Raw genomic sequence first — 22529 nt, forward strand, 5'->3', positions numbered from 1 at the left:
TCTAATTTTGATATCATTCGATTTCTTAAGCATTTTGAAAGGGTGGTGCAAGGAAAAAGAAATAATGAACTGAATTTGGAATTTGATTCAAGGAAAAAAATACCTAGAATCAAAATGAGGACACCTATGTTGTTGCAAGCTAGCAAGCTTTACACACATGTTATATTCGAAGCTTCTCAAGGTGAATATGAAAGATCCATGATAGCATGCACCAAGGCATTGGATGGAAATAATGAATATCTTGTAGCAATTGCGAGTCTTGAGGGAGATTTGACCTTTGAGGAGAAGTACAAAGTTATTGGTGATCCTTTGGAGCAAACAATTGTATGCAGCTGTGGGCAATTCAGCAAAATTGGGATATTGTGTGCCCATGCTTTGAAAGTTCTTGATTTGATCAACATCAAGTCACTGCCGACTCAATATATACTAAAGAGATGGATACGAGAAGCACAAAATGGAACAATACAAGACAACCAAGGAAGAAACATAATTGAGAATCCACGATTGGATGTTATGCTTCGCTATAAATTTCTATCCCACAAATTTCTCAATTTGGCACATCGAGCTGCGAGCTATCCAGAATGCAGCTTGTTAGTAAACAATGCACTTGACATGCTTAGCAAGCAAGTTGAAGAATAAATCAATGCATGTACTAGTACTACTGATCCATGTACAGTTTGCACAGATGTTATACCCTGGCTTGGGGATCATGTGCGACGAGGACGACGAGCAGGCCATCCTGCAACTCGGCGGCCACAACTACACGGTCTCGGACATCAACTACATGGACCTCACCGTCTCCGTTGTTGATCAGGAGGTCCAGGGTCAGGAGGCCTGCCCCAGAGTTGATCACAATGTGTCACTCCCGCTGGGGCTATCCTACCCTTACAGCACCGTCGATTACCTCTTCTTCTTCCTCAACTGCTCCTTCAACACCACGGTCACAAAGTTGTATAACATCGACCCGATCAGGTGCGAAATCTTTGGCGGGCCGACGGCGGGACTGTCGTTTGTGCTGTGGCAGAGCGACGTGCCGCTGGGGGACTGGTGGCAGGCGTGCCAGCAAGTCTTCGAAGCACCTGTACTCAAACATGACCTCCCAACCCCGGGCGATCTTGGATGGACGGCCGGTGGATACGGCCGCTATCTTCGTAGCGGTTTCCAGTTGGCGTGGAACCAAAAGCCTCCTGCGTGTAACCAGTGCGAGCAATCGAACGGGCAGTGCGGCTACAACCACGCGGGGGAATTTGTAGGCTGCTTGTGCTCCGGCAGGCGAGCGGAACCTCACACTTGCAGTTCAGGTAAGCCCTTCGAAGCTTGTACACTGAATTTCAAATCAGCAGAGATTTTTAGTTGGCTTGCTTCAATTTTTTTGGGTGTCATCTGAATTTCCTTTTCTTGAGCATACCATGAACTTGGTTAGTGCTACTATGATTGGGGCGTACGTATGGGTAGAAGACAGTGACGTCGAGAAATTAATTCCTTAAATTTAGACGAAAAATAAATAACCCACCTGAACTAAAATATGTTGGGTTTTCCTATCACGATCCCCACTCGAATCAAGCACTCAAATCACTCAGAACACCGAAGCGCCTCAGTTCGACGATTTATATTGCCACCGAAGCCTAGTACATAACAATGAGCACAAGTTAGGGGAAGAATGTAAGCATAGATAGGGCAGCACTAGACTGGGTACAAGAGAGGGAAGGGTGAGTAGGAAGAGAAAACAGCATAGGTGGGGGGGGGGGATTGAGAGGAGAAGAGCTTGAGGAGGAAGAGACTTGTCTTCGGTGTTTGTTCTTCGATGCCTCTCAATTCTGCTGGCCATGGCTCTTGTACTCCTAACGCTTCACAGCCGAGTAGGCCTCTCAGGTTCACTAGTCCAGTCCGGCATTCGCCCATCGCTCAGGGCGTGACGCATCCGTACTACTACCTCTAGTAAAAAAAACACATAACATTTTTTATTTTTTATAGTTTTTGACGTACAATTTTGATAATTATTTTTTATTAAAATGTTATTATAATATCTAATAAAAATATTTTTTAGATAAATCTGCACGTATAATTTTTATGTTTTCAAACTAATTATTTTAAAAATTATTGATGGTGAAAATTTTAAAAATTTAATATGATCTAAAAGTCATAAATACATTTATGATAAGAGGAAGCAGTAGTTTGTTACGTTGTGTGCCAATCTTATGCCATGCCTTTTCCTCTCCATGCTCCCGTGAGCCCTCTGCTTGCTGGTCCTTGCAACCTGCGAATGGCGCACGTTGTTTAGCTATTAATTAATTATATTTTACATAGACTCTTTATTTAGGTATTTAATTTTTATAATAATTTGATTTTTTTTCTAAGACTATTTAATATGTATATTTTTTTATTGTAACTTCAATTTCAATTATTATTTATTTTATTTTATTTGGACTCTTTATTCAGATGTTTTGCTTTCCAAATCATGTGGAAATCAAACTACTATTGTTTTTATAATTTTTAATTTTGAATTAGCTATTTATTAATCATATTTGATATGTACTTTTGTTTCTGAATTTAGATATTTATTAATTGTATTTGATATTGATTCTTTAGTTAAATTTAGACTGCTAGATATTCATAACAATAAATAGTCTATAGATTTTTTTTCTTTTTTTTCGATTAATGTGATAATTTTGTAGTTTAAGAGCGAACGTGGTGAATTTTTTCTCCTCAAATATTAAGATAATAGATAGATGGCTGTCATCGATGAAATATTTATTAAGCTTTGTTACATATTAATTATGATACTTAATAATATTTCTTAAATAATCAGGGACTCGTGTTTTGGAGTAGAGCCATAATGTTGCTGTGAAGAATCAATATAGCACTTAATGCATCCTTGTAGGTTGTGCATCAAGGGAAGAATGATCCCTTCAAAGAGGACAACTTAATCCAAGCCGTGGCTAAATTGCATGCAAAATCCTTCTGTTTTGCATTAACTGCTCCGCTTCAATATATAACCATCGAGGACTTTAGGGCCCTCTTGCATGAGCAGCGTCAAACGTATCTTAAGGTGTACGAGCTAGTCAGCCATACTTCTGTGCTATGTTTCTCTAGGATGAAAAGAATAATAGTGATGTTGCCCGATCAGTATGCATCACACATTCAGGTTCGTCATTTTCTATTTGGTCATACTACTTATCTTTTTTCCATTAATTCGAATGTTTCTCATTTGCGTTAGACGTTGCTGGAAGACGCATAGTTGATCAATAAAGAAATCACAAACTTCTTGGTGATATATATACTCTTCGACGGGGTGTAATACCTGGTTCGCGTAGAAGACAACAACGTTCAATAGCATACGGGTGAGGCGACTTATCCGAACACTCATTGTACAATATATATAGATTTTGTCTCATATGCAGTGCACGAATTTTAATAGAAATATGGATGATGTGGATAAATCACCTAGCACGTAAACCTTTTTAATAGTGTATTATCTCATGTTGTACGAGCTGATCAGTCATCCTTCTGTGCTAGGTTTCTTTAGGAGGAAAAGAACAATAGTGATGTTGCCAACCAGTATGCATCACACATTCAGATTCGTCATTTTCTATTTGGTCATACTACTTATCTTTTTTTCATTAATTCGAATGCTCCTCTTTTGCGTTAGGCGTTCCTGAAAGACGCACAGTTGATTAACAAAGAAATCACAAACTTCTTGATGATGTATATACTCTTTGACGGGGTATGATACCTGGTTCACGTAGAAGACAACGACGTTCAATAGCATACGGGTGAGACGACTTATCCGAACACTCATTATACACTGTATACAGATTTTGTCTCATATGCAGTGCAAGAATTTTAATATAAATATGGATGATGTGGATAAATCACCTAGCACGTAAACCATCTTAATAGTGTATTTTTCCTTAAAATCAATTAGACTCTAGTACTCATAGAGTCCATAAACATCAAAATGAGACAACCTGTACCAGTACACAGTGTGACTACTCACCCCCATGAATAACAGGAGATGCCAGGACGAGAGGCACTGCCAGCCTGCTGCTCGCGGTCAGTCGTGGCGCGAAATTTCCACATCCAGTCGAAGAACATGTCGTTCTCAGCCTAACCCCCTGGTCTCCACGCACAGCCTCGACGAGTAAACCCAAACCAGCACTCCCCTCCTTGTCGCTCCCTCCTCTTCCCATTCACACGCGCGATGGCTCCCCTGCTCCTCCTCCCGCTCCCCGTCCTTCTCCTCCTCGCCGCAGCCGACGGCTTCCCTGCTACCTGCAGCAACGTCACCTGCGGCAGCCATACCATCGAATACCCGTTCTGGCTTAACTCCTCAGCGTCCAGCTGCGGCTACCCGGGGCTCGGCCTTGCCTGCGAGAGCAACGCCACTCTGATCCTCTCCGTCCGGTCCCACAAGTACAGAGTCATCGGCATCAACTACATCACGCACACCGTCTCCGTCGCCGACGCCGACATCGACGACGGAGAGTACACGACCGATTGCCCACGGCTCTACGCGAACCTCTCCATCGACTACACGAGCTCCTGGCTGCAACTCACGCCCTTGGATTCCAACATCACCTTCCTCTACAACTGCAAGAAGAACGTTCCCAGGTCCTCTGCCGTGGAATTGAGAGGGTGTCAAGGATATGACAACAAGAGCTCGTACGTGTTACCGGATGGTGGGATCACGGGTGCCGAAGCGTACGAGTACGAGTGCGAGGCTGTGGTGGTAGCGCCGGTGATGGATTTTCACAAGAAGACGATGGTGGGAGGATCATTTGGTGGTGTGGTAAAAGCTGGGTTCGAGTTGATCTACAACAGTCACTCCCAGCAGTGTGGCAGATGCGAGGACTCCGGCGGATGGTGCGGCTACCAGCGCAACGAGATGCGCGGCGGGAATGGGTTCACCTGTTTCTGCGACGGCGGCCCGACCACGGCACGTTGTGGTGGTACGTATGCCTCTTCTTCCCCCGCCTTACGTTCCTTTGATTCTGCTTGTTCTGGGTCTCCGAAGGTGCGGGCTCATACCGTAGGATTGAGAGCGGTGATTAGAAATGATGAATAGATGTTTAAAATTTATTTTTATAAAATTGATAATCTTTTTTTTCAGTCATTCAATATATCTCTATAAGAAAATCACAACAAAATACAACATAAACACGCAACTGAAAAACTATACCTAGGCAGAAAGTCTGGAGACTTCGAAGAAAGATTAAAAACCAAATTTAAAAATTCAATAAAAAGTGGATCTCATGATTAGTATCAAACACTAGCTTCAATCTTGAGAAAAGATCACTTAAGGATTGAAAGATGAATACCGAATAAAAAAGATATCTAAGATGATGGCCTAAAAACAAAGGAATTCAAGACCCTATCATATATATGCGTGCGTGCATGCGTGCGTGCGTGGTATTAAAATTTTAGCTCAAAAGAAAAAATAAGAATCAACACCGAAGAGGAAAAATTTGCACACAAGATCAGAAAACCAAGAGAGGAAAACTATAAGAAGGAGAATTCGAGCATATAAAACAAAATAAACTTCATTACTCAAAGAGGTCACCCCTATTTTAAACGGGTTACAAAAATTTTCCTCTTAAAACTCTCATCTATTACATAGACTAAGCACTCATCGTCATCTCTTTTAAAAAACTAGCGCAATACTCTCATATGGGTGGCACAATAGGCTCAAAATGATTGGTTCGCTTCTTCATAGCCCTACTCATCTATTTATAGGTCTAGGAAACTTGACCCCAAAATTAGAAGAAGAAATAAAAATTATGTTAGTAGGAAAGAAAACAATTTATGCTCCAAACTTATACCCGAATCGTATATACGTATTGGTTCAATTTGTATATATTTTAATTAACTATCAAAATCATATGTTAAGTGTAGACAATTCAACTAAATTAAAATATATTTGTCTTGCATGTTGTCTATTTAATATGACGACTTTAAGCTACACGGTGATTCTTAATTTATTATGTTAATAAGAATTTTGAATTTTTATTTTTATTATGATTTTTAGCTATTGATTAATTGTATTTTACATATACTCTTTATTTAGGTATTTGATTTTTTTATAAGACTATATTTGACATGGATTCTTATTTTTTTCTATTCTAACCTCAATTTTATTTATTATTTATTTTATTTTATTTGGACTATTTATTTAGATATTTTGCTTTTCAAACTGTATAAAAATTGATCTGCTAATTTTTCATATTTTTAATTTTGAATTTAGATATTTATTAATCGTATTTAATATAATTTTTTTAATCTAGATCTAACGATCATAATAATAAGTGATCTAAATCATTTTTTATATGATAATTTATGATCTTAAAAACGAATGATGCTTTCTCTTCTTAAATAATAATACGGTAGATGTCATCTTCGACGGTGACGTGCAGTTATGTTTACAGTGTTACGTGTACGCCATTGCTATATTAATAACGCGTGAAGTGCCAGAGTCGAATGATAAGGTTAATTGAGTGAGATCAACCAGGAGCTTCCCGATCGAATTACCAGCGACTTCAGTTAACTAATTAGTACGCGGTCGGATGAAAGAGATATGGTATGTTCAGAGAAACAGGGGCTCCGAACCATCTTTCCCTTGTAAGAATATAATAAAATTCAGAGCTAGCTCTTGTACCTCAGAACACGACCAGATCAACAAACTACGCACACACATCAGTGTCATACTGTACTAGTTAGGTTGCAACCCGCTGTGAACAAAGTAGCTTCTTCAACCCCCAATGAATCTGTTCAGAAAGACCTAATTTTTACGCTGTGCTTGTCCACTTGTCGCCAGCACCCAAGCGGAAAATAGTCTACACTGAGTAACACGCAACGGCAGCGTCGGACTAGTCAAAAAGAGAGAAAAGAAAGAAAACAACGGTGCTATCTGCATGGTTTGATATTCTTCTAAATCGGTAACTCCAAATTAAGGGTTACTAAATGTAGCTTTGTGGCAAGACCGCGAGAGTAGGCAAAAGAAACTAGCTAGTGGAGTAGACAAACAATAGAAGTGTGCAAATACCTACCGCACAAGCATTGTCATTTTAAAACTCATGGTGGCATTACAAGTCAAGAAGACCGTACCATTCGATTTGATGTGGAAACTTGGGCATAACTATTTTTTTCCACTTTTCAAATTGACTTCATCCTGATAAAGCGAGCCCGTAAGGCACCTTTGCCGTTAGGATTCTTGCGTGTTTCTTTTGCAATGATTATTTATCTGTTCAAATGACTGTTATTTGCAAGTTGCAAGGCAACAAATAGTGAGAACCTCACACACAAACAGTTTATCACGCAAGCTGATATCATCATAGTTCTGGACTACCAACTCCAACTGTGAGTACAGAATTAGTGTAACCTGCTTCGTATGATTAGCTCACATATAACCTGAGGTTGAAAATAATTTTAAAAATTAGTTTATCACATAAGAAAAATATTAGTTAATCTTTCTAGATGTTTTTAGCCATAATCATTGTTAGAAGATATAAAAGTAGTATTTTTTAGAGATTTTTAGTTTAAATTCTACATAGGTTTTTTGGGTGAATCTAATTAAAATGGGTTGTATATAGATTATGTAACACGTATAAAAATTTTTAGGATTTTTAAAGAACAGAAGGCAACTATTTTTAACAGAGAATATAGAAAGATAAATTGGAGTTATCAAGTACTGTGCTCGTAAACAGTACCAGCTGTGACTAGTTAATTTCGACGGAAAGGCTAACAAAGTAACATGGAAGGAAACGAAAATAAAATCGATGGTAAATAAGGAAATTTGTTTCTTTCAGTGATAAATAAGAAATTTGCTCTAATTCAAACTGAAAACATGACCCGTATAATCATAACTTCAAATATTAATACGACGAATAATTAATTCACACTAACAAAATTATACATACACATATAGATCTCGTAACCTCCTTATCTCCGGTGTGTGCGCTGCTGCCTGCCTCTTGCTAATGGTGAAAGTTTGACTTCACCTAGTCGGGAGTTAGTTGGGTTTACCTAAAAAATTAGTGCCTGGGTAGGTAAAAAAACTAGAAATTCTGGCTCCTGTTTTCATCAGTTCAATAAGGATGGTTTTTGGCCTTGCGCCTCTTGTTCTGCTTTCGCACCAAATCCATGTTTTTCTCATGAACGAGATTCATCGGGCGGCCTGCTGAGCTCTACATCATTTTGTAGAGCAGAGAACCGTACTACTGCTGAAACGCAGCCTACAGACCTGGTTTGCATCGCCGGATGGAGAAACTAGTTAGCACTGGCTGTGTCAGGCAAGTAAAACTAGGACCAAACCCAACAAATTCCTTTCGCGACTCAGATTCTCGTCGTGAAGAGATTCCTGTTCCCTTTAGCGCTCCCAACGGTTTCCCTTCACGATTCCTTTCACGACGGGATTCTCAGATCATTCCCTTCAGAACGGGATTCTCTCCGTTCTCTTCACGATTCCCCTCAAAGTGAAGCTGTTGGAGATGAGAGGAAATAAAGGAAATGGGAACGAGGAAGAGAATTAGGAAATGAACGAAACGAAGGAAATATAATTGGGGGTAATCTTAGCACCGGCTCTGGCAGGCAAGTGACCATATCTTCTTACACGTCTCGAACACGTGATAGTTTCGTTGCTGCAGGCTCTTTGTTGGAGCCACAGCAAACTGGTCGTGAGAGCAGAGGCCGTCATATATAATTAAGGATGGAAACGGATCGTATTTGTATGGAATCGAATTTAGATAGTACGATTTATTATATTTTAATCTGAATAGGAATACGGATTCGGATATCCTCGAATACGAATACAAATCGGATAGTTCGAATACGAATCCACATTCGGATATCTACTTGATCTTCGAAATTCAGGTAGAAAATTTAAATTTTTGAAAAAATTTGACTGAAATTTGATAAAATTCGATTGAAATTTGTTCTAATTCGATTGGGCCGGAATTTTAGAAATTTTGTTCAAAATTCATGTTGGAAATTTAAATTTTTGATGAAATTTGACTGAAATTTGTTCCAATTTGATTGGGTTGGAATTTCGTTCGTATCTAAAATTTCTAAAACTTTAGCAAAATTTAGTTCCCTGGTTGGCGGATACGGATACGAATCGGATATATCTCGAATTCGGATATCCACATTTGAATCCGAATCTCGAAAACAAATTCGGATATATCCAGTTTAGTATCAATTTCAGAAACAAATACAGATACGGATATCCATATTCGTATTTTAACGGATACGAAATCAAATAATTCGAATTTCCTGCTATTCATTTCCACCCCCTACATATAATTGCAATGTTTTGGTCCAGCGACGTGTTTCAGGGGTTGGAGAACGCGCAGTTTTCTGTTCAATTCGATTTCAGTGGTCCCCAGAACAGAGAAGACTGGATCCCCGTTGTTTAGTAGTACTACTGTAATTTTCTACCACTTAACGCAAATCTTGTAGTGAGAAGGCAGAAATATCAATCGAAGACCAAGACCAAGAGCCTTTCTTCCATGGGGCTCCAAGCCTCGAACCAATCAAAAAGACACACGAGTCTGGACGGAACCACGAAGAGGTACTAATAGCCGATTTCGTGTGCCACTAATTGGCATTTTGCGAGACCCAGATGGTCACGGTCAAGCACGGCTCTTCCTTACCACGTGCCGCCATGTCCCTCTCATCGGCCACCCAATGCCCAACCTTCCGAGAAGACTCCCAGGGGCTCTCGAGACCTTACAAACGCAGGCGCGCGCGGACGCCAAGCAAGAAACCACTTGCCAACCAGCAGCTTCGCCTTCCCTGACTTCGTTAGCCATGGCTCTCTTGTTACGCCACCGTCTGCCGCCGCCGTTGCCGCTTCTCCTTGTCATCTTGGTCGCCGCTTCGCATGGCACTCCTTCCAGCGGGGACAACTACGACCCCCCCATGTGCCTGCGGCAACCTCAACACTGCGGCAACGTCAACATCAGATACCCCTTCTATCTTTACAACGAGACGGGGGTTCTCCTGGGTAAAAGCAGCTCGTACTGCGGCTACCCTGACTTGGGGATCATGTGCAGCGAGGACGACGAGCAGGCCATCCTGCAACTCGGCGGCCACAACTACACAGTCTCGGACATCAACTACATAGACCTCACCGTCTCCGTTGTTGATCAGGAGGTCCGGGATCAGGAGGCCTGCCCAAGAGTTGATCACAACGTGTCACTCCCGCTGGGGCTATCCTACGCTTACAACACCGTCGATTACCTCTTCTTATTCCTCAACTGCTCCTTCAACCCCGCGGTCGCAAAGTCGTATAACATCAACCCAATCAGGTGCGAAATCTTTGGCGGGCCGACGACGGGACTGTCGTTTGTGCTGTGGCAGAGCGACGTGCCGCTGGGGGACTGGTGGCAGGCGTGCCAACAAGTCTTCGAAGCGCCTGTACTCAAACATGACCTCCCAATCCCAGGTGTTCTTGAATGGACGACCGGTGGATATGGCAGCTATCTTCGTGGCGGTTTCCAGTTGGCGTGGAACCAAAAGCCTCCTGAGTGTAACCAGTGCGAGCAATCGAACGGGCAGTGCGGCTACAACCAAGCGGGGGAATTCGTAGGCTGCTTGTGCTCCAGCAGTCGAGCGGAACCTCACACTTGCAGTTCAGGTAAGCCCTTCGAAGCTTGTACACTAAATTTCAAATCAGCGGAGATTTTTAGTTGGCTTGCTTCAATTTTTTTGGGTGTCATCTGAATTTCCTTTTCCTGAGCATAGCATGAACTTGGTTAGTGCTACTATAATTGGGGCGTACGTATGGGTAGAACACGGTGACGTCGAGAAATCAATTCCTTAAATTTAGACGAAAAATAAATAACCCACCTGAACTAAAATATGTTGGGCTTTCCTGTCACGATCCCCACTCGAATCAAGCACTTAAATCACTCAGAACACCGAAGCGCCTCAGTTCGATGATTTGTATTGTCACCGAAGCCGAGTATACAACGGTGAGTACAAGTTAGGGGAAGAATGTAAGCATAGAGAGGGCAGCACTAGACTGGGTACAAGAGAGGGAAGGGTGACTAGGAAGAGAGAGAACAACAGAGGAGGGGGGGGGGGGATTGAGAGGAGAAGAGCTTGAGGAGGAAGAGACTTGTCTTCGGTGTTTGGTCTTCGATGCCTCTCAGTTCTGCTGGCTATGGCTCTTGTATTCCTACCGCTTCACAGCCGAGTAGGCCTCTCAGGTTCACTGGTCCAGCCCGGCATTCGCCTGTCAGCTCAGGGCGTGACGCATCCGTACTACTACCTCAAGTAAAAAACACATAACATTTTTTATTTTTTATAGTTTTTAACGTACAATTTTGATCATTATTTTTTATTAAAATATTATTATAATACCTAATAAAAATATTTTATTATAAAAATATTTTTTATGATAAATCTACACGTATAATTTTTATGTTTTTAAACTAGATATTTTAAAAATTGTTGACGGTGAAAATTTAAAAGTTTAATATAAAAGTCAAATATTTATGATAAGAGAAAGTAGTAGTTTGTGACGTTGTCTGCCAATCTCATGCCATGACTTTTCCTCTCCATGCTCCCGTGAGCCCGCTGCTTGCTGGTCCTTGCAACCTGCGAATGGCGCACGTTGTTTGGTCCAGAAACTGGAGGTGTCAAGTGCAAGGCCTGAGCATTTCTGAACACATGATGTTCTTCCATTTCTGAACCTAAGCCCAATTCTTGTCCCAATCCGGACCCAGTTGCTTGCTGTGAAACGCTTCGATTACCAGAGCTAGCAGTACCATGCGCTTGCCGCTTATTCTCCACGGCTGCAGTTGCCTGTAGGTACTCGGTGACGGCAATATCAGCACCACGTACGTGTGACTTCGTGTTAGCTAGGCTGGGCAGCTGGGCATTGCCGGCTCGTGATTCCATTTTCTCTAGCTGCCTTGCAGGATACAGACAGGCTTGTTGTTCAGGTGCAGTTGACCCAAGCCGGTTCCTGCCGCTTTCGTTGCCCCATTGTATTAGTAGCATGCTGTATTTTCGAACGCATGCTGGAGACCCATTCCAAAAGAAAACAAGGCCTTCTAGAAAAACCTGGAAAAGATTATAGTCCAAGCGCATCTTTCATTTGACGCGAATTGAAAAAAGTGGCCAACCAGGCTCTCGAGTCGCGATGGAACAATGACCTGGGAAGGTAACAAGGCAACTCACGCAGAGTGCCGATAAGCTTGGCACCGTCGCAAGTTGCTAGCTGCTACAGGCCTCCCATCACCCGTCGTGTGCCCGTATGTACTTGCCCCGTTGTCAGCGTCAGCCACCCAACTTTCACCGGTATGGCTCGCAAACGGAGCCGGCCGGCCATCCGCCAACCGAAGCACGCGCGCCAGAAATCCTTCGACTCGACCAAGAAAAAACAAAGTTGCCAACCTGCCATGCCTTCTTTCCTCTTCCACCGCGGCCGCGGCCACCTCCTGCTCGTGCCACTATTCCTAGTCACCGCCGCTGCCTTTTCCCATAGCGAGGCGGCTACGGCACTGTCAATATCATCAACCCGTTTTATTATTAATTTCATAATAATTTGATTTTTTTTCTAAGACTATATTTGATATGACTCTTTTTTATATTCTAATCATAATTTCAATTATTATTTAATTTTTTTATTTGGACTCTTTATTTAGATGTTCTGCTTCTCAAACCGTATAAAAATCAAACTGATAATTTTTAATTCTGAATTTAGCTATTTATTAATTGATATAGGATTTTTGGTTAAATCTAGATAGTTAGATATTTATAACAATGAGTGGTCTAGATCTTTTTTTTTTTTTTGATTAATGTGGTAATTTTGTGGGTTTGAGAGTGAGCGTGTTGGTTCCTTTTTCACATAATAACAATATTTAGTTATTATATTAGTGAAATAGAAAAATTAATTATATTTCAAACTTGTACTTGAATCGTATACATATATTAGTTCGATTTTAATATATATTTTCATCAACTATCAAAATCGTGTATTAAATGTAGACAGCATAACCAAAATCAAAATATATTTGGCTTATCTGCTATTTGCTTTATGTGACAACCTTGAGCTATACAATGCTTCTTAATCTATTATCCTAGCAAGAATTTTGAAAAACTTTCATTATTTTTCATTATGATTTAAGCTATTGATTAATTATATTTTACATGGGCTCTTTATTTAGGTATTTGATTTTTATAATAATTTGATTTTTGTTAAGACTATATTTAATATGGATATTTTTTCTCTATTTTGACCCCAATTTTAATTATTATTAATTTATTTTATTTGGACTCTTTATTTAGATGTTTTGCTTTCCAAACCATATGAAAATCAAACTAGTATTTTTTATATAATTTTTATTTTCGAATTTAGCTATTTATTAATCATATTTGATATGGACTCTTTGTTTTGGAATTTAGCTATTTATTAATTATATTTGATATGGATTCTTTAGTTAAATCTAGACCGTTAGATATTCATAATAATGAATGGTCTAGATTCCTTTTTTCGATTAATGTGGTAATTTCATTGGTTTAAGAGCGAACGCGGTAACACTTTTTTCTCTTCAAATATTTAGATAATAGATAGATGGCTGTCGTCGATGGAACTGTTAGGACAAGTCAGGCTCGAAGATAATATCTAGGGCTTTTGAGTGCATATTTGGTAGAGCTAGTAGATTAGTTTTTAGAATAAAATCAGCTCTGTTAATTTGTAGTTTTGAGTTCTCATGTCATGCCTTTTCCTGCCATTCTCATGTCATTCCTTTTCCTCTCCATGCTCCCGTGAGCCCGCTGCTTGCTGGTCCTTGCAACCTGCGAATGGCGCACGTTGTTTGGTCCAGAAACTGGAGGTGTCAAGTTCAAGGCCCGAGCATTTCTTGCCGCTGCAAGCCTGTAATTGCACACAGGGTGTTCTTCCATTTCTGAACCTAAGCCAGTCAGTCAGTAAGACCAATTCTTGTCCCAATCCGGACGCAGTTGCTTGCTGTGAAACGCTTCGATTACCAGAGCTAGCAGTACCATGCGCTTGCCACTTATTCTCCACGGCTGCAGTTGCCTGTAGGTACTCGGTGACGGCAATCTCAGCACCACGTACGTGTGACTTCGTGTTAGCTAGGCTGGGCAGCTGGGCATTGCCGGCTCGTGATTCCATTTTCTCTAGCTGCCTTGCACGATTACAGACAGGCTTGTTGTTCAGGTGCAGCTAACCCAAACCAGTTTCTGCCGCTTTCATTGCCCCATTGTACTAGCTAGTAGCATTCTATATTTTCGAACACATGCTGCAGACCCATTCCAAAAGAAAACAAGGCCTTCTAGAAAAACTTGGAATAGATTTTAGACCAAGCGCATCTTTCATTTGACGTCAATTATAATAGGTGCCCGTATGTGCTTGCCCCGTCGTCAGTGTCAGCCACCCTACTTTCACCGGTACTAGCACTTGCCCAAGTGTAATCAGTGGCGGAGCTAGCAAGAGACACAGAGATAGTTTATTGGGCTGGTGTTGACGCTAAGTCGACTATTGGGTTAGTGCTGGACTGATTAGGTTAATCAGTGATCTGGTACTGAGTTGCTAAGTTTCTTGTGTTAGATGGGCTGGACCCGTGCTGTAGCACCCCAGAAACGGATGCTGGATCCGCCACTGAGTGTAGTTCAAAAGATGGCTCGCAAACGGAGCCGGCCGGCCATCCGCCAACCGAACCGCGTGCGGCAGAAATCCTAGCTTCAACTCAACAGAGAAAAAACAAAGTTGCCAACCTGCCATGCCTTCTTCCCTCTGCCACCGCGGCCGCGGGCGCCTCCTGGTCGTGCTCCTCTTCCTCGCCGCCGCTGCCGCCGCGGCCTCTTCCCGTAGCGATGGTGCCTACGCCGCCTCCGCGTGCCAGTGGCGGCCGTACCTCTGCGGCACCGTCAACATCAGCTACCCGTTTTATCTTTACAACGAGACGGAGGCGCTCCCGGAGCACGACGGCGAGTCGTACTGCGGCTACCCGGGCCTGGCCGTCCTCTGCGACGGCGCTGGCAGGGCCGTGCTGAAGCTCGGCGCTGACAACTACACGGTGTCGCGCATCGACTACGCGAACCTCACCGTCTCCCTCGCCGACGCTGATGCTGTCAGCAGCAGCTGCCCCAGCGTGGACCATAACGTGACCATCCCGCCGGGCGTCGGGCTGTTCCTCCCCATCTCAGCCGTCGAATACCTCTTCTTCTTCATCGGCTGCTCCTTCGGGCCCAAGCCGCCGGCTGATGACACTCCCAAACCGCCCAAGCCGCCGTCCATCAAGCCCATCACCTGCGGCGGCTTCGACAAACCGGCCGCCATGACGTTCGTGATCCCGAGCGCTGACGTGCCTCCCGGCGACTGGTCCCGCGTGTGCCAGGCAGTTTTTCGAGTGCCCGTGCTCAGAGACGCCATCCCGCCCGACGCACAGGACCCCGGGTGGAGGAGCGAGTAGGCCTCTCAGGTTCACTGGTCCAGCCCGGCATTCGCCTGTCAGCTCAGGGCGTGACACATCCGTACTACTACCTCCAGTAAAAAAACACTTAACATTTTTTATTTTTTATAGTTTTTGACGTACAATTTTGATCATTATTTTTTATTAAAATATTATTATAATACCTACTAAAAATATTTTATTATAAAAATATTTTTTATGATAAATCTACACCTATAATTTTTATGTTTTTAAACTAAATATTTTAAAAATTGTTGACGGTGAAAATTTTAAAAATTTAATATAAAAGTCAAATATTTATGATAAGAGGAAGTAAGTAGTTTGTTACGTTGTCTGCCAATCTCATGCCATGCCTTTTCCTCTCCATGCTCCCGTGAGCCCTATGCTTGCTGGTCCTTGCAACCTGCGAATGCCGCACGTTGTTTAGCTATTAATTAATTATATTTTATATAGACTCTTTATTTAGATATTTGATTTTTATAATAATTTGATTTTTTTCTAAGACTATTTAATATGGATACTTTTTTTTATTGTAACTCCAATTTCAATTATTATTTATTTTATTTTATTTGTACTCTTTATTCAGATGTTTTGCTTTCCAAACTATATGGAAATCAAACTACTATTGTTTTTATAATTTTTAATTTTGAATTTAGCTATTTATTAATCATATTTGATATGGACTCTTTGTTTCTAAATTTAGATATTTATTAATTATATTTGATATTGATTCTTTAGTTGAATCTAGACTGCTAGATATTCATAACAATGAATGGTCTATAGATTCTTTTCTTTTTTTCGATTAATGTGATAATTTCATAGTTTAAGAGCGAATGTGGTGACTTTTTTTCTCCTCAAATGTTAAGATAATAGATAGATGGCTGTCATCGATGAAACTATTAGGACAAGTGAGGCTCGAAGATAATATGCAGAGCTTTTGAGTGCCTGTTTGGTAGAGCTCGCAGATCAGTTTCTTGAGTGAAATCAGTAGGAGCTCTGCTAAATAATAATTTGTAGTTTTCAGCTTTTAGAGTGATTCCGTAGAAGTAATCCTTTGAAATGAACTACATGTTAAGAGCTAAACCAACTTTACTTAATTCACTTCTCTTACATAATTATTTCTCCATTGAGTTTATAAAAAATAATTATTAAAGAATTATTTTCATCAATATAATTATTTTCTTAGAAAATCACTATCTGTAAAAAAATTAAATAAGAAAGAACCCTGCATGTCTCTGTCTAGCCTAGTGTCATCTGCTGCTTCCTGCAGTACCAGAGTATGTGAACACAGCTGATTCCGTAGCTCTGAGCATTGCGACAAATGCAAAAGTACCTAACGGGTATATGTTAGCACAATTAGACCCACTGCAGCCAAACAGGGGAGCAGATCCCGAGACAGTCCCGTGACACAAACCAAACACGCCGTTAATTTGCCCTGCTTTTGTTTGATCATACTTTCCTAAGCAAATCACGCGGTGGACTTGTTCCTGTGAGAGTACGTTGGATCATACATCTTGTTTTCTTCGAACCGGGGTCAATTACCAAGATGCACAAGTCCTTCCGCGTACTTGCTAGTCGCCAGTCAAAGTCTCGCGTGCTGGGAGTCATCACCACGGTAGTCACTTGTCAACCACATAACTAGGCTGCACAAATACTGTGCAATCGTCTGGAAAAATTAAGCTATGTCAGAGCCTGCAGCCGAAAGGATTGGTCCAATTTTTATGTCTACAAACAATGAAAATCCAACCCAACTGATTGAAAAGATCCGATCTCTTGGTCCACTATTTATGATTCCAAAAGTTGTGTGTTGCCCTTAGATCATCTTCAATTATATTTTTTTCATTTTGTTTTCTTCCTGATTTTTTTCACCGTTTCTATTCCTTTTATTTTCTCTCATCTTCAACGGCTTTCATTCGAGGGAAATCGCGAAGGGAAAGAAAAGGGAATCTCATCCTGAAGGGAATGGCCTTGAGAATCCATTTGTAACAGAAAGCGTGAACGTAAATCGTTGGACCACTGAAGAGAACAAAAATTCCTTCATAACAAGAATCTAGACCCCTGAAAGGGAACCCTTGGCTATGGTCTTAGTTTGCTTGAGCCATGAGTCTTCTACCTTGTATCCTCTTCCTCGGCGTCCATGTCCCCGCCTCCCATGGAGGCCTCTTCCACCAACTTACAGCGGTTCCATGTGCTCAGAATTGTTCATATGCAGCAATGTCAAAATCCAGTATCTCTTCTATCTCTCCAACGCAACCAAAGTAACCCTCCATTATACATGGGAAACTCTATTACATGACCCGTCACGACTTGCACGACCGCTAGCGCTAAAGACAAGCTTCATCGGAGATCTCGGTTGGAGGAGGTTAGAGATTAGGGTTTTGGATTGTGGTTGGGGTTCCAAAGGGTGCACCCTCCCCCTAGACCCTACATTTCTTGGCAAGAGACTTGTCATGTGGTGGGCGTCGTTGTGTCGATGCTGACAGGAAAAGCAAAGGCACGGCAGGCAGCCGTGGCGCTGATGGGTGCGAAGGGCATGGCATATTGGGTGGGGTGGGGACGGTGGTGGAGAGGCGTCAGCTGGGAGAAAGACGACCACCGGCTTGTCGGCGGCGTTAACTACACTGTCCAGAACATCTTCTACAACAATCAGAGCGTCTTGCTGGCCTACAGCGAGATGCTCGGCGGCGGGAATTGCTCCATAGTTTGCCACAACGCCAGCTTCAACCAGGAGTGGCTGCACAAACAACTCATATGATAACCTCAGCTTCTCTTTCAGATGTTATTCCACCCCAGGGTTCACAAATGCGATAAATATTAGACAAAATTCATGAAATGCGATCAATTCGAGCCGCATCGAATTCCTAAACCTAGCAAATTTCAAAATTTTAATTCAAAAAATCAAAAAATAAAAAAGTCAAAAAATTCTAAAAATACTAGATACAATTCTAAGACCTTCTTTGATTTTGTTTTTCAAAAATAATATCATTTGCATCATATTTCATGGAGATGAAGTTTGGGGAAAAAAGAACAACAAAAATTATGCTTTAAAAAGCATGCAGCTCATTTAGTAGGGTTCACGTTAAGAAAAATATTAACATATAAACACATATTTTTTATGTGTATAGTGTACCTTAAGAGGGATCTAGAAAATCAGCCTCACTTCATTTAGAGTTTTATTAATTTCTTTATGATTTTTACAAAATTCACAAGCATAAAATGAACATGTTAAGAAAGAGCACTGTAATTAACTTTGTCATATATACAGAAAGGATTATTTAATTAAACTAATAAAAATGGTTTCACTAATTTTTTAGGTGTGATGAGTTAGTTATGAATTAATCTAGTTACAACACATTACCACAATCCTGCAGTTCACAATAACTATGTCATGAGTTCATGTATTTTTAAAAGATATAGGATCATGTAAGAAAACTAAAAAATTGGTTTCATGATTTTTGGATTAGCAAAGAATTAACTATGTATTTAACTAGGTTTAGCAAATACATTTTATCACAGAAAATATTCAACTTTTTCATGAGTATAAATACTTTTATCATGTATATCATGTTACAAGGAAACCAAATTTTTTTGTTTTACTTGATTTGAAACTAAGATAAATTAGTTATTGATTTTACAAGATTAAACTATTTTTGATTTTTGATTTTTGGTTTAACTTCACTGAAATTCGAGAAATACTTTCAGAAAATCAAGAAAACCGAACGGTTTTCGATATTGATCAAAATGCAAAGAATGTGATGGCATATTGGTAGAATTCGTTCAAATATCGAGAAAACCGGTCGCATTTTGAGCCGGTGATTCGAGTGCTTTTTGTCTCGGTCAATCTGGTGACTGAGTGAATCTGCTCAAATTCTTCGAATTTTGGATCACATTTCGTGAATTCGACCAGTCCCGGTTTTTTATCCTTGGTTGCATCTGTGAACCCTGGTTTTGACGCGTACCAAATCAACTGCACGGGGTTCAGTAGTTCGCCTGCCAGTGGAGTTTCCTTTGTGCTCACGTCTGAACAGCTCGACAAACCCCAAGAGCGTGAGTTGGCTGGGTGCTGCGCGGAGGTTGTGGCCGTGCCAGTAAGAAGCGAGATTCTGAGTGGACACGGTGAAGTGCTAAAGCTCAAACTCTGAGATTTATGTAGAATTTAGAGTTTGTAGGATATAATAAAATAATTTAAATATATATTTTTAGTTTAAAATAAGAGCGAGATGTCTCAACTAAAAACTCTCAATTTGTCTACAGCTTCAACTCTAGTGATAACTAGCTTGAAAAATCTTAGAGCTAGAGCTCTCCAAACAAACCTAAAGCTGTTTTTTTCAAATAAGTTGAAGCAAATTTGCCCAGTTGTCTCACTTAGGTATCTGGAATTGCGTTTTTTCTTTTGTAGATATTTAAATTAGCATGGAGTGTGTTATATAGAAGTATTGCGGCATTTAGAAATGGCAAATTTTCTGGTGAAACGATATGAAATATCTGCCACAAGATATTCTTTGGTGGAAGTCGATCAATTAACTTAGATCGTACGAGAAAGCAAACACAGAGTCGGTGACTGTAGGCGCTTAGCGTGCGTTCATGCTAACGATTGGCAAGGCCCTGCCAAGGTATTCCCTACTATCTATGTATCGGTCCGGTTTTAGCGTCAATTGCCAATTATTGTTTACCAAGTGCAAACAAATGTGCCAGACTGCATGAAACGCTGGGAACTACAGTCCGTCTTTCTTGTTTATCATTGATTTGGCCCGACTCTTCTTGTATCGATAACCTGGATGGTAATGGATTGATGATAATGAAGCCATGTAATCTGTTTATGGTATGGTAGAATGTTACAAGCTTTGTAATCTGTTTATACATTGGAATATCTTTATACTTATGTGTCCTATTGCTTCTGTTTACATATCCAATTTCTCTATACTTATGTGTTTTGTTGCTTTTGAAATTGCAGGGCATAAGAAGAGAACTATAATATGTAAGGAACCTCTATCTTGGCCTCGGTCCAAGTATTTTTCCTTTGCTTATTTGTATGCTGATCTTTTGCCAAGCCTGCTTCAATCATGTGCCTATATAGTCAGTACCCACCTTCATTTAGTCAAAAATAGCATAACCAAGGCATATAGCGAATTATTGGCATGCCATGCTATGAAATCCAAATATCTAAAAAAGTATTTTGGAATCCATTGACCAGTGACAACAATGGGGAAAAAAATTGTCCTTCCTTTGGAAATTTCATTATGAATGTCCCCACTGACTAGTGGCGTATTGCATTATTTGCAAATTGGATTCTTAGAATGCTTTGCAAATTCGATTCACTTGTGATGTCTTCTTGTGATGCAGATATTGCTGCAAGCTTATCGTGCCTTCTACTGCTGTGTCTACTTATCCCTGTGTTCTTCTTGACTCGCAAATATGGTTTGCTGCTCTTTAAATCGAAAGACGAAACAAGGATCAAGTCCTTTCTACAAAAGAATGAGAACCTACATCCCAAAAGATATACTTATGCAGAAGTAAAAAGGATGACTAAATCTTTTGCTGTAAAGCTAGGCCAAGGTGGATTTGGTGTTGTATACAAAGGCAACCTCTATGATGGCCGCCAGGTAGCAGTCAAGATGCTAAAGGACTCTAAGGGTGATGGGGAGTTCATGAATGAGGTGGCTAGCATTAGCAGAACTTCTCATGTCAACGTTGTTACACTTTTAGGATTTTGCTTGCAAGGATCCAAAAGGGCTCTTATCTATGAATACATGCCTAATGGTTCACTTGAACGGTATGCCTTCAACAACAGCCTTAAAGGTGAAAATACACTAACTTGGGACAAATTATTTGACATAGCAATTGGCATTGCTCGAGGACTTGAATATCTCCACCGAGGATGCAATACTCGCATCGTGCATTTTGACATCAAACCCCACAACATTCTGTTAGATCATGATTTATGTCCTAAGATATCCGATTTTGGACTGGCCAAGCTATGCCTGAATAAAGAGAGTGGCATCTCCATGGTTGGTGCAAGGGGAACAATAGGCTATATCGCCCCTGAGGTCTATTCAAAGCAATTTGGAACAATAAGTAGCAAGTCTGATGTCTACAGTTACGGAATGATGGTCCTTGAGATGGTTGGGGCAAGAGACAAGAATATCAATGCAAATAGTGAATCTAGTAGCCAATATTTCCCACAATGGATTTATGAACATTTGGATGACTATTGTATCAGTGCTTCTGAGATTAATGGTGAGACCACAGAGCTCGTGAGAAAGATGATAGTAGTTGGGTTGTGGTGTATACAAGTAATTTCAACTGATCGGCCAACAATGACTAGAGTTGTCGAGATGCTAGAAGGCAACACAAGTAATCTGGAATTACCACGAAAACCGCTCTTGAGTTGATAAGGATCTATATTTTCCTATTAAAAGGTAACTCGTTCCAGTGATGCATAACTGCAAACATTTATGTAGTTCACAAACTTTAAAGGCATGCAAAAATTGATGATGTTGGTCTGTAAACGCTAAACAACCACGAAATTAGGGATTGTTTAGTGTTTACTAGTGTTGCTAATATAATGTTGAATGATTGTATCATTTGGATCGGACTCGCTACTTATGCTAACTCTCTTTCACTTATACTCAGATTATTCGACAACTGCATCATAAATTCAGTAATTGGGCTGGGTCTCAAATAACAATCAATCCCAATACAATACAAACTATGAATCGCAACTAATATGTTTCATGTACCACTCAGATGTGAACTACGATGCCCAATTTTTTAATTATGAATCGATAATTGGACATCATGATTTAGGGCCAGAGCTTACCTAAGTCCGAGTGGTCAAATAGGAGCAATGTTGTTAAGATTTCAGATGTCAGTATTCAGCGTCGACGGGGCGGTGCCGGTGCCAACTGCATCGACATTGCATCCGCCTGAATCGAAGCTCAGAGATCTCTCACTGAAATCACCCCGCACGCTGTCGTTGGACCCACCACATCCCCGCACGAGCGTGGCTCTCAGAGCGAAGGGGATGCGGCGAGAGTGGTGCGGATGCGCGAGTGCGATGTGAGGAGGGGCGAGAGAGGGATTTTTTTA

General features: G+C 40.9%; 1 protein-coding gene across 3 annotated transcripts; it reads left to right on the forward strand.

Annotated features, from left to right (window-relative positions):
* The first annotated feature begins 697 nt into the window (after window positions 1-697).
* On the forward strand, window positions 698-22032 carry LOC133918384 (LEAF RUST 10 DISEASE-RESISTANCE LOCUS RECEPTOR-LIKE PROTEIN KINASE-like 2.5). 3 transcript variants are annotated; one of them, XM_062362265.1, is made up of 3 exons: window positions 698-1301; window positions 20395-20418; window positions 20784-22032. In XM_062362265.1, the coding sequence occupies exons 1-3, from the start codon at window positions 710-712 to the stop codon at window positions 21830-21832; spliced, it is 1665 nt and encodes a 554-aa protein (XP_062218249.1). In that variant the 5' UTR covers window positions 698-709; the 3' UTR covers window positions 21833-22032. The 3 variants fall into 3 exon arrangements, with proteins under 3 accessions (XP_062218249.1, XP_062218242.1, XP_062218234.1); XM_062362258.1 differs by lacking the exon at window positions 698-1301 and adding an exon at window positions 3906-4949; XM_062362250.1 differs by lacking the exon at window positions 698-1301 and adding an exon at window positions 9471-10630.
* Window positions 22033-22529: the final 497 nt, after the last annotated feature.

The sequence above is a fragment of the Phragmites australis genome, chromosome 1 (genome assembly GCF_958298935.1).
Source record: "Phragmites australis chromosome 1, lpPhrAust1.1, whole genome shotgun sequence".
Taxonomy (NCBI): Eukaryota; Viridiplantae; Streptophyta; class Magnoliopsida; order Poales; family Poaceae; genus Phragmites; species Phragmites australis.

Bases quoted from the DNA above. Each gene is read 5' to 3' on its own strand.
- LOC133918384 (XM_062362250.1), top strand. From the start codon at position 9,679: ATGCCCAACCTTCCGAGAAGACTCCCAGGGGCTCTCGAGACCTTACAA. The intron at 10,631-20,394 runs GTAAGCCCTTCG...TTGAAATTGCAG, and splicing joins ACCTCACACTTGCAGTTCAG to GGCATAAGAAGAGAACTATA. The intron at 20,419-20,783 runs GTAAGGAACCTC...CTTGTGATGCAG, and splicing joins TAAGAAGAGAACTATAATAT to ATATTGCTGCAAGCTTATCG.